Genomic DNA, 16489 nt, shown 5'->3' on the forward strand with positions numbered 1-16489 from the left:
TGCTCAACTTTATGCATTGCTCCGCACTTTCCTCATTCCTTCATCTCCATATTATGACATCCAGCTTCATTAGACTATAAACCGCTATTGACATTGTACTGTATTGTACACATTCCCTGCTGTAAAGTCGCACACGTCACATCACATACACGACAGGTGCAGGTCTCAATTGCTGGCGTGTGTGGGCAAGTGGTTAGGTTGAGCGCCTTGCAGAGTGGGTGGCCCGGGTTCGAAGGGGAAGGGGACAATGACATTTTGGACATCAATAGTTTCTTTTTTTTTATAAATCTTTACTACAGCATTAAAAATTAATCACTTGGTGTATGAGTTCTGTCATTTATAAAAATACATACAGGTATCTGTGTTGGCCAGAAGATGCACACCCAGCATTAAATAAAGACAGAGCAATTGAAGTTCAATATTCTTAAGGGACTCTACTGAACTCAATACATTGCTCTCACACAAAGTTATTTTTAATGCTGTAGTGAAGATTAAAAAAAATTAATAAAACCGATGTCCATTGTTCATTCGTAACAAAACACAGTCTAGTACTACTGTATAGTTTACTGAAAGACAGGTTCCGTCAGCCAATCAGCAAATGATGCTACAAAAGTTTTGCTGCCTATTTCACACATGCGCTGTGCACTTTAGGAAAAGCGACATCTGGTGGACAGAAAGTTGTATTACACACTCCGGCTTTTCATGGGCTTCAGTACGTTACGTTGCGCCTTACTGCAGCATGCTGCGAGTTATATCTCCACGGCATGGAGTGACTAGCATGGCGTGCTGCATGGTGTATGGAGCAAAGATGTAGCAGGACGCATTTGTATATCTGGTACCAGTCAGTCAGTGTGTACCAGCGATATGCCGATGAACGTAATTCACAAACATATCGTGTCGGCTGTGTTGACAGCCGATGGACAGATATATCTGTCCATCAGCAAGTTTGTACAGGCGATCAGCCGATCGCCCGTACACATACAGCGGGACCCGCGGGTGCCTGGAAGATGATGGCCGTTCAGTGTATATGAACGACCATCATCTACAGATATATCTGCAGATCACTCGATCATCAGATATATCTTTGCAATGTGTACCCGCCTTTACTCTTGTTTGCTTTTCATCCTGAAGGCAAGAACATTTTGTCTGCTTACTAAATACTATTAAATAAACATAATATATATCTCTTTTAATTGTATGTTGGAGCCATTACGGTTATATAATTTTGAATGCTGTATAAATTTATGGACAACACGAACTACAAATAAAAAGGTACATAAACACAAAATGAAATCCGTTTTCAAATTTATTTAAAAAAAAACCAAAACATAACATTGCAATGATATAAAAATGACCAAACAAAAAAAGTTGTTTTTTTTTTCTAAAGACTTAAAACATTTCGCATTTCCGTAGCAAAAATTACATACTTAGAAATGGACGTAATTGCCCATTTAAAAATTGATTTATATGCAAAGTAGTAATACAAGTTTTCATGTGTGAGCATTTACATTTCATTAGCATAATAGCCCCATACCAAAAATTTATTTGACCTCATGAACAATTATATTCACTATTGCACATTAACATACCAAATTCAGTGTGATACAGAGCTAAATAAACCTGCAACGGAAAATCAACACATTCATATGCTTGACTTCATACTTGCACATCCTTTTTATTATGCTGCTTTCTTGTGGAAATAAAGCATATATTAAAGTTGGTTTAATTCGAACATATTGTCTGCTTGAAAATACAGCCAAATTGTATGAAGTGAAATTGAAATACAAAACTAGTTTTTTGCTGTGATATACTCCATCCTTCCACAATCATTACAACAAACCTTGGCAGGCAAATAGCAGAACACTGCAGCATTACTAGAAAGAATTGTATTATGAAAAAAAATATATACAGTTATAGAAATGCATGGGCCAAATTATTGCATTTTAATACACCTTTTCATCAAAATGTAATGTGTATATATAATGTGCATCGCTTACAGTAATAGCCGTCTGCTATTAAAGCTCACGTCCTCTGCTTGCTAATAAGGTTACGGAAAGGCAGATAGTTCATGGAACCACATATTGAGGTGGGTATATGTCAGAGCTGTCAGTCATACGCTGTATAGTATGCATGGCCTTCTCCTACATAAAGTGATTTACAGCACTCACTAACAAGCTCTCTTCTCCATAGGATTACTAGTGTAGGCATAGAAAGGAGAGAACATGCAGATGATTGGTGGAAGGAATACTTCGCATATAATGGAGGGAAAGGGGTATTGTCATCTATGAACTGAACCAGCTTCAATATATAGTTCTATGGAGCATAATTAGACTAATGAGGTTTCTGACAAACAGGTCTTGAAATAGAAAGTACATACAGTATTCCTGAACAGCAGCACAGAATCATAGTAAGTTGTATATATTAAACACACAGGCTTACATTAACACACAATTATCTGGCCCACACATTATAACATCTCATTTTCATTTTGGTATCATGCAATTTTTAAAGTGACCCTTGTTGGAGGGATATTTAGATGTTTTCCATAATAAAAGAGCAAAAAAATAAATAAATAAAAAAAACAGACTCAATGTTGGGGTTTAGTTATCATTCAAACAATGAAACATTTAAACAGCGTCTTATACCTCTACAGCAAAGACAGTAGGTAGGTTTATGGTCTCTTATACACAAGCAGAAGCGGCAATATGCTTTATATATCTACCTACCATAGTACTTTCATTTTTGTCAACACGATACTCACACAGCTCCAGTTTCACCTCAGCAGTACTCATGTCTTCCCGTCACTTGGTTTACAACAGGGGTGGGGAACCTTTTGTCTACAGAGAGCAATTTTTATATATATAACATTAGTCGCAGGTCCGGTGCAGGCCACATCCCCTTTGTGTAATGTCACAGAGGCGTGCCACAATCGCAAGTGATTACAGCAATGCCCGGAGCAAACTGAGGATGCTCCGGGGAGCTGTAAGGGTAGCGGTGTGACCATCTGAATCATCCTGAGGACAATCCAGGTGGCACTGCTGCGTAGATTTAGGCTGCAGGGTGTAATTCTAGGCACCGTGCTAGCCAGATGAGGCTAGCAGAAAAAAAGCTCAGAGGGCCAGATCAAATGATTCCGGAGGCCTTATATGGCCCCCGGGCCTGAGGTTCCCCATCCCTGGTTTACAACATAATAAAGGGTTTGAAAATGTTTAAAAAATAATTAAATAAAAGTTTCCTGCTTATGTTGCAGATATCAGTTAGAATGGTAACAAAATTAGTTCAAGATAACTTGTAAGGCAATATATGACCAATCACTGTTTTCTAAAAATTTTAAGGTCTTTTGTGTGTGTGAGAAGTCTCAATGTTTTAGCTGTTCTTTTAAACAAGCTAAAATGGTATAATATTAAATCATCCTTCAAAATGCAAAAAAGGACAAATGTGTTCAGTTCAAATACTGACAAAAGTTCTTCAAAACAATGAACTTGGTTAAAAAGAAATATGCAACGTTCTGATGGCATTTGTCACTGTGTGGCAGGAAGAGGAACATTAACATGCACCTGGCTGGTCTGTGGGGCTGGAGACCCAGTATTCATCGGTGGTGGAGGTGCAGGGGCAGACTCCTGTTTGCTAATGTGCGTTATGAAACGCAAGCGAAGTTTTAATGCTGGTCGTAGGTTGAAGATGATCTTTTCAGCCTAAAAAGAAAAAAGTGGTGATTTCTTTACCAGTCATCAGGCCACATTAAAGAATTTATTCTTAGCTATACTGACAAAGCTAATGATCAGAGTAACTGTGGCATATATTGACAAGAGTTTGATCGTACAAAGTTCACAGATATTCCTTCTGTGAGACCTTGGCCTTGCATACAACTCTCATTATGTTTATTTATTTATTATTGCTCATCAAGCAGATTAATGATGCATACACACGGTCAGATTTGTCAGATCATCGTTATCGTTGAACGATAACGATGAACAATTTCATGAACGATTTCTGACAGTATTAAAATGAATAAAATCGTCCAAATCTGTCTGCAAACACAATCTATATCAGATATTGTTATCTGACATGCGGGAACGCACATCGTTGGTCGATGCATGCCCTACATGTCAACGATATGAACGATTTTTACAATCATTATCGTTCATATCTTTTACAAAATCTGACAGTGTGTATGCAGCATTAGTATGGGAGGACAACATCGGTAACCTAAATACATCTAAAGCAAAGTATACAGTGCATCCGGAAAGTATTCACACTGCTTCAATTTTTCCACATTTTGTTATGTTACAGCCTTATTCCAAAATGGAACACATTCATTTTTGTCCTCAGAATTCAAGACACAATACCCCATAATGACAATGTGTAACGTTTTTTTTGAGATTTTTGCAAATTTAATAAAAAAAACAAACAAAAAAAAAATAACAACTAAGAAATCACATGTACATAAGTATTCACAGCCTTTGCTCAATACTTTGGTGATGCACCTTTGGCAGCAATTAGACCCTCAAGTATTTTAGAATATGATGCCACAAGCTTGGCACACCTATATTTGGGCAGTTTTGCCCATTCCTCTTTGCAGCACCTCTCAAGATCCATCAGGTTGGATGGGAAGCGTCGGTGCACAGCCATTTTCATATCTCTCCAGAGATGTTCAATTGGATTCAAGTCTGGGCTTTGGCTGGGCCACTCAGACATTCACAGAGTTGTCCTGAAGCCACTCCTTTGATATCTTGGCTGTGTGCTTAGGGTCGTTATCCTGCTGAAAGATGAACAGTCGCCCCAGTCTGAGGTCAAGAGCGTTCTGGAGCAGGTTTTCATCCAGGATGTCTCTGTACATTGCTGCATTCATCTTTCCCTCTATCTTGATTAGTCTCCCAGTCCTGCCACTGAAAAACATTTGCTGCCACCTCCATGCTTCACTGTAGGGATGGTATTGACCTGGTGCCTGGTTTCCTCCAAACATAACGCCTGGCATTCACAACAAAGAGTTCAATCTTTGTCTCATCAGACCAGAGAATTTTGTTTCTCATGGTCAGAGTGTCTTTCAGGTGCATTTTGGCAAACTCCAGGCGGGCTGCCGTGTGCTTTTTACTAAGGAGTGGCTTCCGTCTGGCCACTCTACCATACAGGCCTGATTGGTGGTTTGCTGCAGAAATGGTTGTCCTTCTGGAAGGTTCTCCTCTCTCCACAGAGGAATGCTGTAGCTCTGATAGAGTGACCATCGGGTTCTTGGTCACCTCCCTGACTAGGGCCCTTCTCCCCTGATCGCTCAGTTTAGACAGCCGGCCAACTCTAGGAAGAGTCCTGGTGGTTCTGAACTTCTTCCATTTACAGATGATGGAGGCCACTGTGCTCATAGGGACCTTCAAAGCAGCAGATATTTTACTGTACCCTTCCCCAGATTTGTGCCACGAGACAATCCTGTCTCAAAGGTCTACAGACAATTCCTTGGACTTCATGCTTGGTTTGTGCTCTGACATGCACTGTCAAGTATGGGACCTTATATAGACAGGTGTATGCCTTTCAAAATCATGTCCAATAAACTGATTTTACCACAGGTGGACTCCAATTAATAGGAACATCTCAAGGATGATCAGTAGAAACAGGATGGACCTGAGCTCAATTTTGATCTTCATGGCAAAGGCTGTGAATACTTATGTACATGTGATTTCTTCGTTTTTTTTTATTTATTTTTTTTATTAAATTTGATTTGCAAAAATCTCAAAAACACTTTTTACACGTTGTAATTATGGGGTATTGTGTGTACAATTTTGAGGACAAAAATTAATTTATTCTGTTTTGGAATAAGGCTGTAACATAACAAAATGTGGAAAAAGTGAAGCGCTGTGAATACTTTATATATGTCACAGTTACCACAGTACATTCTCTCTCTCTATATCTATCTATAGCCATCTATCTCTATCTCTAGAGAGAGAGAGAGAGAGAGAGAGAACTAACAAGGCAACTGCTTGATGAATCCACATATGAAAATTTTACGTACAATCCCACTAGAGAAATCAAAAAAAAAATGGATTATATTCTTAAACTAGTACTCTCTGCCAGGTGGATAGTTGTAGCATCACATGCCTATCTCACAGTGGATAAACCTATTTGCCGATTATTTACACTATCCCTAAGATACATAAAACATTACACAATCCACCTGGAGACCAATAATATCAGCAAGAGGTTTTACTCTACAACCTTTGGCGATATTTGTAGACCACTTTCTACAGCCTCTTGTACAAGCCAGTGCAAGCTACATTAGAGACACCGGTGACTTCTTGGCAAAATTAAGTATCATACATATCACTGAAAAGTACCTTACTGGCAACATTAGACGTCACTTCTTTGTACACAATACCACGACGGTGGCCATAACACCTTAAAACAAGCATTAGCCAAACGTTGGACTAATGGTCCTCCAGCACAATTAATTCTTGATATAGCAGAGCTCATTTTGAACTTGAACAATTTCAAGTACAAAGATGAATACTATGTACAATGGTCGGGAACTGCGATGGGGTCAAACCTGGCTCCCTCATACACAAACCTCTACATGGTCAACTACAAGGAACAAAATATTTTCCCTATCTATGGCCGATTTATTCTATTTTATAAGCATTCTATTGACGATGTGTTCATTTTCTGGCAAGGTCCAGAAACAGCCTTTCACCACCTGGTCACACAACTCAACCTACTTGATGAACCAATCAAACTTACACAGAGTATCTGAGGCATTAGTATCAATTTTCTGGATATTACAATATACAAACAAGTTGGAAAGCTGGAAACAACAGTGTACCGTAAGCCTACGGACCGTAACACTTGTCTGATGGCCTCTAGCCATCATCCAAGTGGCCTAATAGATGGCTTCCCGATATCACAATATTTGCGAGTAGTACGGAATAATTCAACGACATCTAGAGAGGAGGTACAGATTGCAGAAATGACAACACGATTCATACAGCGAGGGTATAGTGAGAATCTTTTGACTAAATGCCTACAGAAAGCTAGGCAGGAATGTATCCAACCCCAGATCCTTAAAAGAAGAATGAACCACCCCTGTTTGTCACAACTTTTGACAATAAATCCCATATTATAAAATCGGTCACTTAAAACACATTGGCCAATTATAAAGACTGATCCATCCCTAACTTTCCGTGAAATGGATCCACCAAAGATGGACTACAAGAGAGGCCCCAATCTTAAGTTGATGTTGCTAGGACCGACCATGAATCCAGACAAAACCACAACTAACACTGAGCTCATGCAGTCTCGACCAGGATGCTTCAAGTGTAGTGGCTGCATTACATGCAGTGCTATTATTCAGGAATTTCCCCCACCCCCACAATGGTAAAAGCATGGACATCAAATGGAGACTACACTGTAAATTAGACCATGTTATTTACATATTAATCTGCCATTGTGGCCCATATTATGTCAGTCTTATTACGAGATGTTTTCGTAAACGCATGGCAAATCATCGCACCTCTATACACAAGGCTATACAAAATGGAGACTCAGCAAAATGTCTTACTACTGTTTTTTCAAAGAAAGTACACCAAATTGCATCTCTAAAATGTAAGATCATAGACTGGATACTTCCGCTCGATAGGAGAGGTGATCGCACACTAGCATTAAAACGCAAGGAAGTGCATGGATTTTTCGTTGGTACATTGTGTCCCCTAGAGGACTTAATGAAAATAATCCCTACAATATATTTTTATAAAAATATTTTCTCTCTCAAATAATTTTTCTTTTTACTTATTGTACAATTGATAAGTTATTAATATTGCATTAGTCATTATGTTATATATTGGTCTGCTATATAACCTATATTTATATGAGACCTCTCCTGGTTTATTTGCTACCCAGGCCCCCTTGTTATTTCTCACAATTACCACTACAATATATTATATGTATTGGCATTAGCCACCAGTTTTGCATTATTATGTGAAAAAAACATTAATTTCTGATGCAAGCAGTTACATATGATAGTTTATACCAACAAAACATTGTTTGTGGCTTGCTTCTAGCACAGACTTGTTTTATAGATAATCTATTTTATACCTACAAAAAAAACTTTTGTAATATTTGGTCTATTTATTTAACACTAGTGATATCCTAGGCTCACTGCCTATTATCAGACATGGTTTTGTCACACTTTTGGTCATATACTTGATGCCACACTTCCTATTTTCGGATGCCCCACCTTCCTGTTCTTTAATTTCCACTGTAACTAGCTACAGCATTATAGTGACAGTGCATAACATTTAGTGTCACTTATTCACAAGCCAGTTACATTAAGTAGTTTAGCACTTCTCAATATATTAGGCAACATTTCCTGTTTTGTGACCACTTCCTGTCATAGCTGGTTTAACCACTTAACTGACGAATTCTTTTTCCAAAAACCGCTCCGAAATTGTCGTTTTTTTTAATGATTGAATTAGGTCAAGAACATCTAGTTAAAACTTATTCCACACAATTTTATGAATGAAAATCTTTTTTTTCTGTTTTTTTTTTCTTTTTTGATACATACTATATATACCATAAAAATAGCAATTTTTTTCAAATTCATGAACTTGAACTTTAAACATTTTTAAACTATTTAAAACTCATTCAACAGTAATTTTCAGTGTAATGGAACATTTAGAATTTTTTTTCAGTATGAAAAACCTTGAAAGAAGGCACAGCACAAAGTCCAACGTCACACTCCCTGCAGTAGAACCGTGTCTCTTTGCGTATTTTTTTGCCACTTTAATCTCTCTTAGAGCAGCAAACAGAACATTTTCTGGCTGTATTGTCTTTTTTTTCTGTAGCAGGGACAAACTCTGAGAAATGCCTCTCTGTTAGCCGTAAGGGGTTTGGGCTAGGTGGTGGCCGGCCGCGTTTTGCTGTGCAGGGCTCTGCTGTGTGGTGATTCTCGATTAGCAACTCCGCCAGCTCCAGCCGAAATTGTAGGTGGGTTTTACCAACTCCATTTTTTTTAAACGGGATGTAAGCATTCCAAATTGCTTGGTCTAATAGGTGTGTAAAAATTTTGATATAAAATTTTTTACCCCTTTTACGGCTTATTGGATAATTGGTAATGTGCTGGTCTGCACGGTCTACCCCACCCATTGTCAAATTGTAATCAATAACAGCCTGTGGTTTGATTTTGGTTGTTTGGGATTTTTCAATTTCTACAAGTTCTATATTGTGGACTATAGATAAGATACAAACATCTTTTTTATCTCTCCACCTCATCACACACACTTTTCCCCATTGAAAGCCTATAATATTGTCCCTTTGCCTGTGTATATAATACTGGACCAAATGTATCCTGATTATGCTTCACACAGCATTACATTTTTATACCAAATCTGGATCTTTTACTTGGAATATACTGTTTCCACCCAAGTCTGCCTTTGTACAGCAGCAGACTTTCGTCAATGGAGATGTCTCGTTCTGGGGTCAGTAGTTCAGAGAACCTCTTGGACAGGTAGGAGTAAACAGGCCATATTTTCTGGAGTTTGGGGTTGGGATGGGCTTCTTCTTCAGCCTGGTTATCTACAAAATGTAGGAATTTTTTTAGTAAGATAAACCGTCTGTGGGACATTATTGATGCAAAAAATGGTGTCGCCAGGGCATTCCTCTTAGACCAGTCCCACTCCAGCAGAGGTTTTAGTATCAAGCCTTGCAGCACTAGCAGAGAGAGGAATACCAGCATTTCTGCAGCTGCTGTTGGGACCCAATCATTGCTTCTTGAAAACGTGCGTGGTGTTGCACCGGCTATGGACTGTTCAGCATACCGATTTGTTTCCGCAGTAATCAATTCGACCAAGTGGAGGTCAAAAAACAATTTGAAATATCCCAGAATTTCACTTTCTGTTGTCACTTGGGGTTCACCCATGAAGGGAAATAGTGGTGGCGCTGGACCACAGTTTTGCGCATCTAGAGCGCAAAATTGGCGCACCTCCTCTTGATCTTGCTCTTCCTGAGTGGCATCCAAAAGTAGTAGTTCTTCATCACTGGAATACATGTCACTTCCAGAATCAGAATCTGTATCACTGGTGGACATCACTGCACTCTTAGTGTAGATGATAAATGGATAATGGTTTTCACCTTACTTTGATGATCACAGTTATTATAACTTTTTTTAGAATTGTGTCAGTCACTGTAATATCTAACAATTGTATCCTTATCTCAATCACTGATGTCTATCTCTCTCTCTCCTCACTACACTGTCACAGGACTCACAGTCATGTAACAATATGTCACCAGTATCATGAGTTGTATAATCCTCATAGGTTTGTCCGCCCCTGTTGCTGGGAAGAGATGGAGAGGTAGGAGTGGACAATCCTTAGGGTTGCCCACCCCTGTTACTGGGAAGAGAAGAAAGAGGAGGAGTGTGTGTAGGTATGAGTTGGGCACACTTCAGGGGCCATAATATGTTCTGTGTGGGTCAGGGATGAGCAGGGTACACTTCAGGGGCCATAATATGATCTGTGTGGGTCAGGGATGAGCAGGGCACACTTCAAGAGCACCATATATTCTGTAAGTAGGGGAGAAGGGATGGATCATGGATAAAGTGTGAGTTACTAATCACGGTAACCTGCCAATGGTTACCCAGGAGGCAGAGTTTCCATTCACTGAATTTCCCCGGCATCTGCGAGGAGCAGCGCCGGGGTTACACAGGAGCACAGGCTCCATCCTGTCTTATAACCTGGCATCTGCGTGGAGCAGCGCCCGGTCTAACCAGTGGGGGGCAGCGGCTATATTCATTACCACAGGAGCACAGGCTCCTTTCATAGTAACAGCCCGGCGTCTGCAAGAAGCAGCGCCGGGCTGATCAGTGGACGGGGGTGAGTGGCTGGGGGGAGGAGCAGGCGGAGGCTGCCTGTTCTCTTCTCCCGGCAGTGCGGGGGTTACACTGGAGCATCGGCTCCATTCAGTTCACTGACCCAGCGTCTGCATGGAGCAGCGCTGGGTCTAACAAGGGGGTAGTCCCTTTCATTACCCCAGCGTCTGCGAGCAGCAGCACTGGGGTTATACAGGAGCCACAGGCTCTTTTCTATTGCAGCTGGAAGCCTTAATGTGTTCCTTGCGCAATACAGATATGGTATGCCAACACACCCTGTGGTTAATTGCAGATTCAGCACTCTCACGGGGTGAGGTTGCTGTCAATCACAAAATGGTGGAGATGCTAATTCACAGAATGGTGTGCTCATTGGAATACACATATGCAGTCTATGCAACCGAGGTCTGAGCAATTATGTAGCACATACACATCTCCCACTCAGTGCCCAAAATGTTTCCATTCGGTCACCACAACAATCTCACTGGGTTCCAACATTCTTCTCACTCTATACATCCATCTAATTCAGAATACACATTCAGCTCCCTAATTGCTAAAACTATCATACTCTATCTATGCATGTATACTTTCTTCCCCTATACGCCTCCATGCTGCTCTATCTTCACCAATCCCTACTGCTGTGTGGTCTCCCAACTGTGCTAGTCCGTATTCCCTCATCCGCACCAATCTGTGTATCCCCATTCGCTCCGCCTCATCTTCCTGCACTGGTGTCACTTTTCCTTCCATCTGCACCACTGTCTTTCCCCCCAGCCACGCCGCTCTGTCTTCCCCTCATCTGTGCCACTGTTTCTTCCTCCATCTGCACCACTCTGTCCTCCCCAACCATGCCGTCTGTCTACCCAGCCCCACCAGCACCATTCTGTCTTCCCCAATCCCTACGGTTGTGTGTTCTCCCATTTGTGCTAGTCTGTATTACCTCACCCACGCCAATCTGTCTTTACTCATCTGCGCTGCTCTGTCTTCCTGCGTCCATGACTCTGTACCCCGCCCAATCGTCGTCGCTCGGGGCCCCCAAACCGTTACACTCCCCCCTATCCACGCTGATGTCTCTCCCTGATCCGCACAACTGTTTTCCACCCATCTGTAACACTTTGTCTCCCCCCTGTCTGGGCTGCTTAATCTCCCCCCTCCAAGCCTGTCTCCCTCATTATATACATATATATATATATATATATATATATATATATATATTATATATATATATATATACACACACACACACACACACACACATATATACATACACACATAATATATTTATTCTGCTTAGACCTCAGTTGCATAGACTGCATGTGTGTCTTCTAATGTGCACACAATTCTGTGAATTATCAACCCCATCATTTTGTGAGCGACAGTGAACTTGGCCGAATGGCTGGCAGGGATTGGATCCAGGTCTGCCACCATACCCGCTACCTCAGATGGGTTCCGCTGCCAACATCCGCTACCTCCGCCGGGTTCCGCGGCTATTACTCACACCTTCTCATGGTCGTGCCAACGCTAACGCCCACTACCTCCGCCTGGTCCTGCCATCGCTAAGAGGCAGCCATCTTAGTGCACCCAAGTCAAGCCACTGTTCAGCCTCTGCAGGATGCCACCTACTGAGCATCCGCAGCAAGTTGACAGTTTTTATCTTTAAAAAGGGGCACACTTTGGCCATTTGTTAAAAAACTAACTTTCTCAGTAACCTGAACCCCAAAAGGCCCTACACTGGAACAAGAGCTACCTAAAAAAACAAACCACACGTCTTAATTCATGGTTATGACCAGACAGAAAGTGGAAGAAAAAAAAAAAATAAAACTCCCACTTACTCATTTTTTATTTTTGTTTGCCCTGAAATTTTGCACGCAGCACCGAGCGACAGTTCTACCTGTCCAGCTCAGTATGTCCAAGAGCTTTTGAGATGCAGCCCCTCAAACACCATGCCCCCATCTCAGGAATTCCCTATGGGGAAATTCTGTTTATTTGTTTCAGCCTTAATGCTATATATACACACACACACACACACACATATATACATACTCATTTCTCAATATGTTATCTGGCACTCCCCATTCTATCATAAAATAATTGCCCTGGTGCCCTCCACACAGCACATGCACAATGGAGTTGAATGGCGGCACTCATGGGTCTTGTACAGAGAGAATCATGCTGATAACTGTCACTCTTGTTCGACGTTTTAGTCTAGAAGACTTATCAAGGTCCTTGATATAAGTCTTCTGGACTGAAGCGTTGAACAAGAGTGACACAGTTATTGGCGTGATCCTTACTGTACAAGACCCATGAGTGCTGCCGTTCAACTCTATATATATATATATATATATATATATATATATACACACACACACATACATACAAATCCTAGAAGGCCAGCACTCCCCAATCACAACAGCAATGGCCGCAGGTGCTCCACTCCAATAGGGTATAGAAAGGCAGCGTAATGAGTGGCACTCTGGCGGACTTGGCAATGATACAACACCACACACAGGTCCAGTGGTCAACGTTTCGGATTTTACTCAGTCTTCAGGACAACGAAAAAGCAAATGACATATACAATACATGTATAAATACTAAAGTGAACACTCACCATAGCGAATCCCGCATGAGCAGCGCCGCCGCCGGGCCCAGTTCTCCAACACTTCCGGATCCACGTCACATCCGGGACACATGATAGTAGTCCGTCTGCCGAAAACCGGAAGTGGAGTCATGGTAACCCTGCACCGCAGCGTCATCTCGTTGCTATGGAAACACATATATATATATATATATAAACAGTGAAGATAACAGTGAGAAAAACAAACATACATATAGATATATCGAAAAATCTCATATATATAGAAACATCCTCTAATAGTTAAATCAGCGGACATTGATAATAGAGCCAGCATAAAATAGAGCACAACGCCGTAGGCGTTTCTGGAGACAACTAGTTAAATCCCAGAAAGGGTAGAGACGAATCAGTAAATACACAGGCTCATACAAATGATCTAAAAACCGAGCTCACAAAGACCTACATACGCCCATATAAACAGAGTCTCTGTATTAAATGTAGCAATCTGAGGATTAAATCAAAAAAACATATTGAACGACAATTGTTCATTCAAACCCCTTGGTCTGACCGTATCCAGACGCCAAATCCATTGTGTTTCAAGTTGCAATAGTTTTTTCCCCCGATCACCGCCTCTGCAGTTTTCTTGAACTTGATCTATAATGATATATCTTAAAGATGCAAGACTGTGTTTAGCAGCTGCAAAATGTTTTGCAACAGGTTGGTCTATATCTTTATTATTCAAAGCTGCTCGAATGGCGGAACGGTGCTGTCCCATCCGTTCTTTGAAAGATCTAATAGTCTTCCCAATATAGCATAAGCCGCATGGACACTTGATGAGATACACGATAAAGGTACTAAGCGGATAGTGTATAGTATATTTACGGCCCGAAATATTAAATATCTTTAATATTTCCAAACAATCTTTCTCTCCAGTAGAAATTTCCCTGCTTAACAAAGGCTTGTCTTATGTTCCAACGAATAGATTCAATGAATTTCAGTGGAAAATCGACTTAGCACGTTTAAATAGTCAATTGAAACTCGGGGATTTCTACTCCAACAAAGAAACAATGCATCAACCAGCTGAATTGAAATATAGTTCTTTTAGGAAAAAGTCGACTTTCGACCCAATATCCAACAATGTATCACTAACGAGCATTATTAGAGCACTGGATTCACAAGTATGCACCAATGAGAAACAGAATCCATCCAATTGTGTGAAGTACTCCAACTTGACTAAAGACGAATGGGTTGCACTTAAAACTTTGAGAACAGAGGATGAAATTATGATTCTTCCTGCAGACAAAGGAGGGGGTATAGTGGTCTGGGATTTGGAGGATTACAAAAAAGAGGTATATTCACAATTGTCCAATCCTATGATATATGAACAACTGCCCCGTGATCCCTCCTTATTGTATAAACGGGAATTAGATTCCATTATTGATTTAGCTGTGGAGAACAAAATCATTACTACTGAGGTAGCTGGGTATTTGAAGACGGATTTTCCATTGGTACCTAACCTATACTGCCTTCCTAAAATCCACAAAAATCCGACCCAGCCCCCTGGACGACCGATTATATCGGCACGGAATTCGTTGTACAGTCCGATATCGTGTTTTTTGGACTTCTTTTTACAGCCATGTGTCCAGAACGAACCTACATATTTACGTGATACTACCTCCCTCTTGTTAAAGCTGGCTAATTTGAACACGCTACCCCCGAACATTTGGATGTGTGCACTGGACATTACGAGCTTATATACCAGTGATGAGGGTTTGTTAGCTACAAAGGAACTGATCACTACCTCTGAGGTATATGAGGGACCAGACACTAACTTCTTCATAGAGTTGTTATCATTGACACTAACTAGGAATTTTTTTCTATTCAATGGTACATTTTACCTGCAGCGTATGGGGTGTGCGATGGGTTCGAACGTCGCACCCTCGTACGCTAATTCCTACATGTTTTCTGTCGAACAACGGTTATTTATGAATTCCTCTATGGGCCATAAGATCTATTTTTACTCACGCTATATCGATGACGTGCTGTTATTTTGGACTGGTACAAAAGAAGAATTTGAGTCTCATCTTCATAACATCAATGCCAACGAAGAGTGTCCCATCAAGTTTACTTATCAAATGAGTCAATCTAATGTCCACTTTCTTGATGTGGATATCTTTCTGGATAATGACATTATCAGTACTAAAATATTCCAGAAAGAAACAGATCGCAACACTTTGTTGTTAGCTCAAAGTCACCATCCACCATCACTCATCAGAGGTTTGCCATTCTCACAATTGTTGAGAACCAAAAGAATTACTAGCAATCCAAATGATTTGGACATTGCTATGGATAATATGGTAACCAAGTTTCAAGAAAGAGGATATTCTAAGTCCCTACTCAATGAGGCCAAGAGGAAAGTGTCTAGTATTTCACGTAATGATACTTTAATTAAATCCAGCTCCTCTAAGAGGGAAAAGAAAATGGAGGATAGAATTTTTTGGACTCATAAGTTCAATACAGCTGACAACACCATTATGGATACGACTAAACAACTATGGCCTATTATCCAACACGATAAGGACCTGAAACAGCTAAAGCATATGAACATTATGTCTTGCTATACTCGAGGAAGAAACATTAGAGACTGGCTAGTACGCACCGACATCTCAAAACGGAGATCCTCCAATACTCGGACGAAGCCCGGTGGGTGCTATAAGTGCTTAGGCTGCACTACTTGCAGTTTTATGATCCAATCTAGGCACTTCTCTCACCCGCATTCGGGCCGTAAATATACTATACACTATCCGCTTACGTGTACTAGTACCTTTATCGTGTATCTCATCAAGTGTCCATGCGGCTTATGCTATATTGGGAAGACTATTAGATCTTTCAAAGAACGGATGGGACAGCACCGTTCCGCCATTCGAGCAGCTTTGAATGATAAAGATATAGACCAACCTGTTGCAAAACATTTTGCAGCTGCTAAACACAGTCTTGCATCTTTAAGATATATCATTATTAGTGTTCCCTCTAGCTCTGGCGGGAGGCAGGGCGCCGGAGCTAGAGAGGGCATGCCC

The 16489-nt window shown here is 40.7% G+C and overlaps 1 protein-coding gene across 2 annotated transcripts in view; it reads right to left on the reverse strand.

Annotated features, from left to right (window-relative positions):
• Positions 1–1288: 1288 nt before the first annotated feature.
• MED23 (mediator complex subunit 23) overlaps positions 1289–16489 on the reverse strand; it is a 168309-nt gene continuing 153108 nt past the window's right edge. For both annotated transcript variants that reach the window (XM_088443095.1, XM_088443094.1), the window contains one exon: positions 1289–3695. In XM_088443095.1, the coding sequence (XP_088299221.1) occupies positions 3522–3695 (174 nt within the window). In that variant the 3' untranslated portion in view covers positions 1289–3521. The remainder of the gene's footprint in view (positions 3696–16489) is intronic.

The sequence above is a fragment of the Taudactylus pleione genome, unplaced genomic scaffold (genome assembly GCF_031769625.1).
Source record: "Taudactylus pleione unplaced genomic scaffold, aTauple2 ptg000326l, whole genome shotgun sequence".
In the NCBI taxonomy this organism is placed as follows: Eukaryota; Metazoa; Chordata; class Amphibia; order Anura; family Myobatrachidae; genus Taudactylus; species Taudactylus pleione.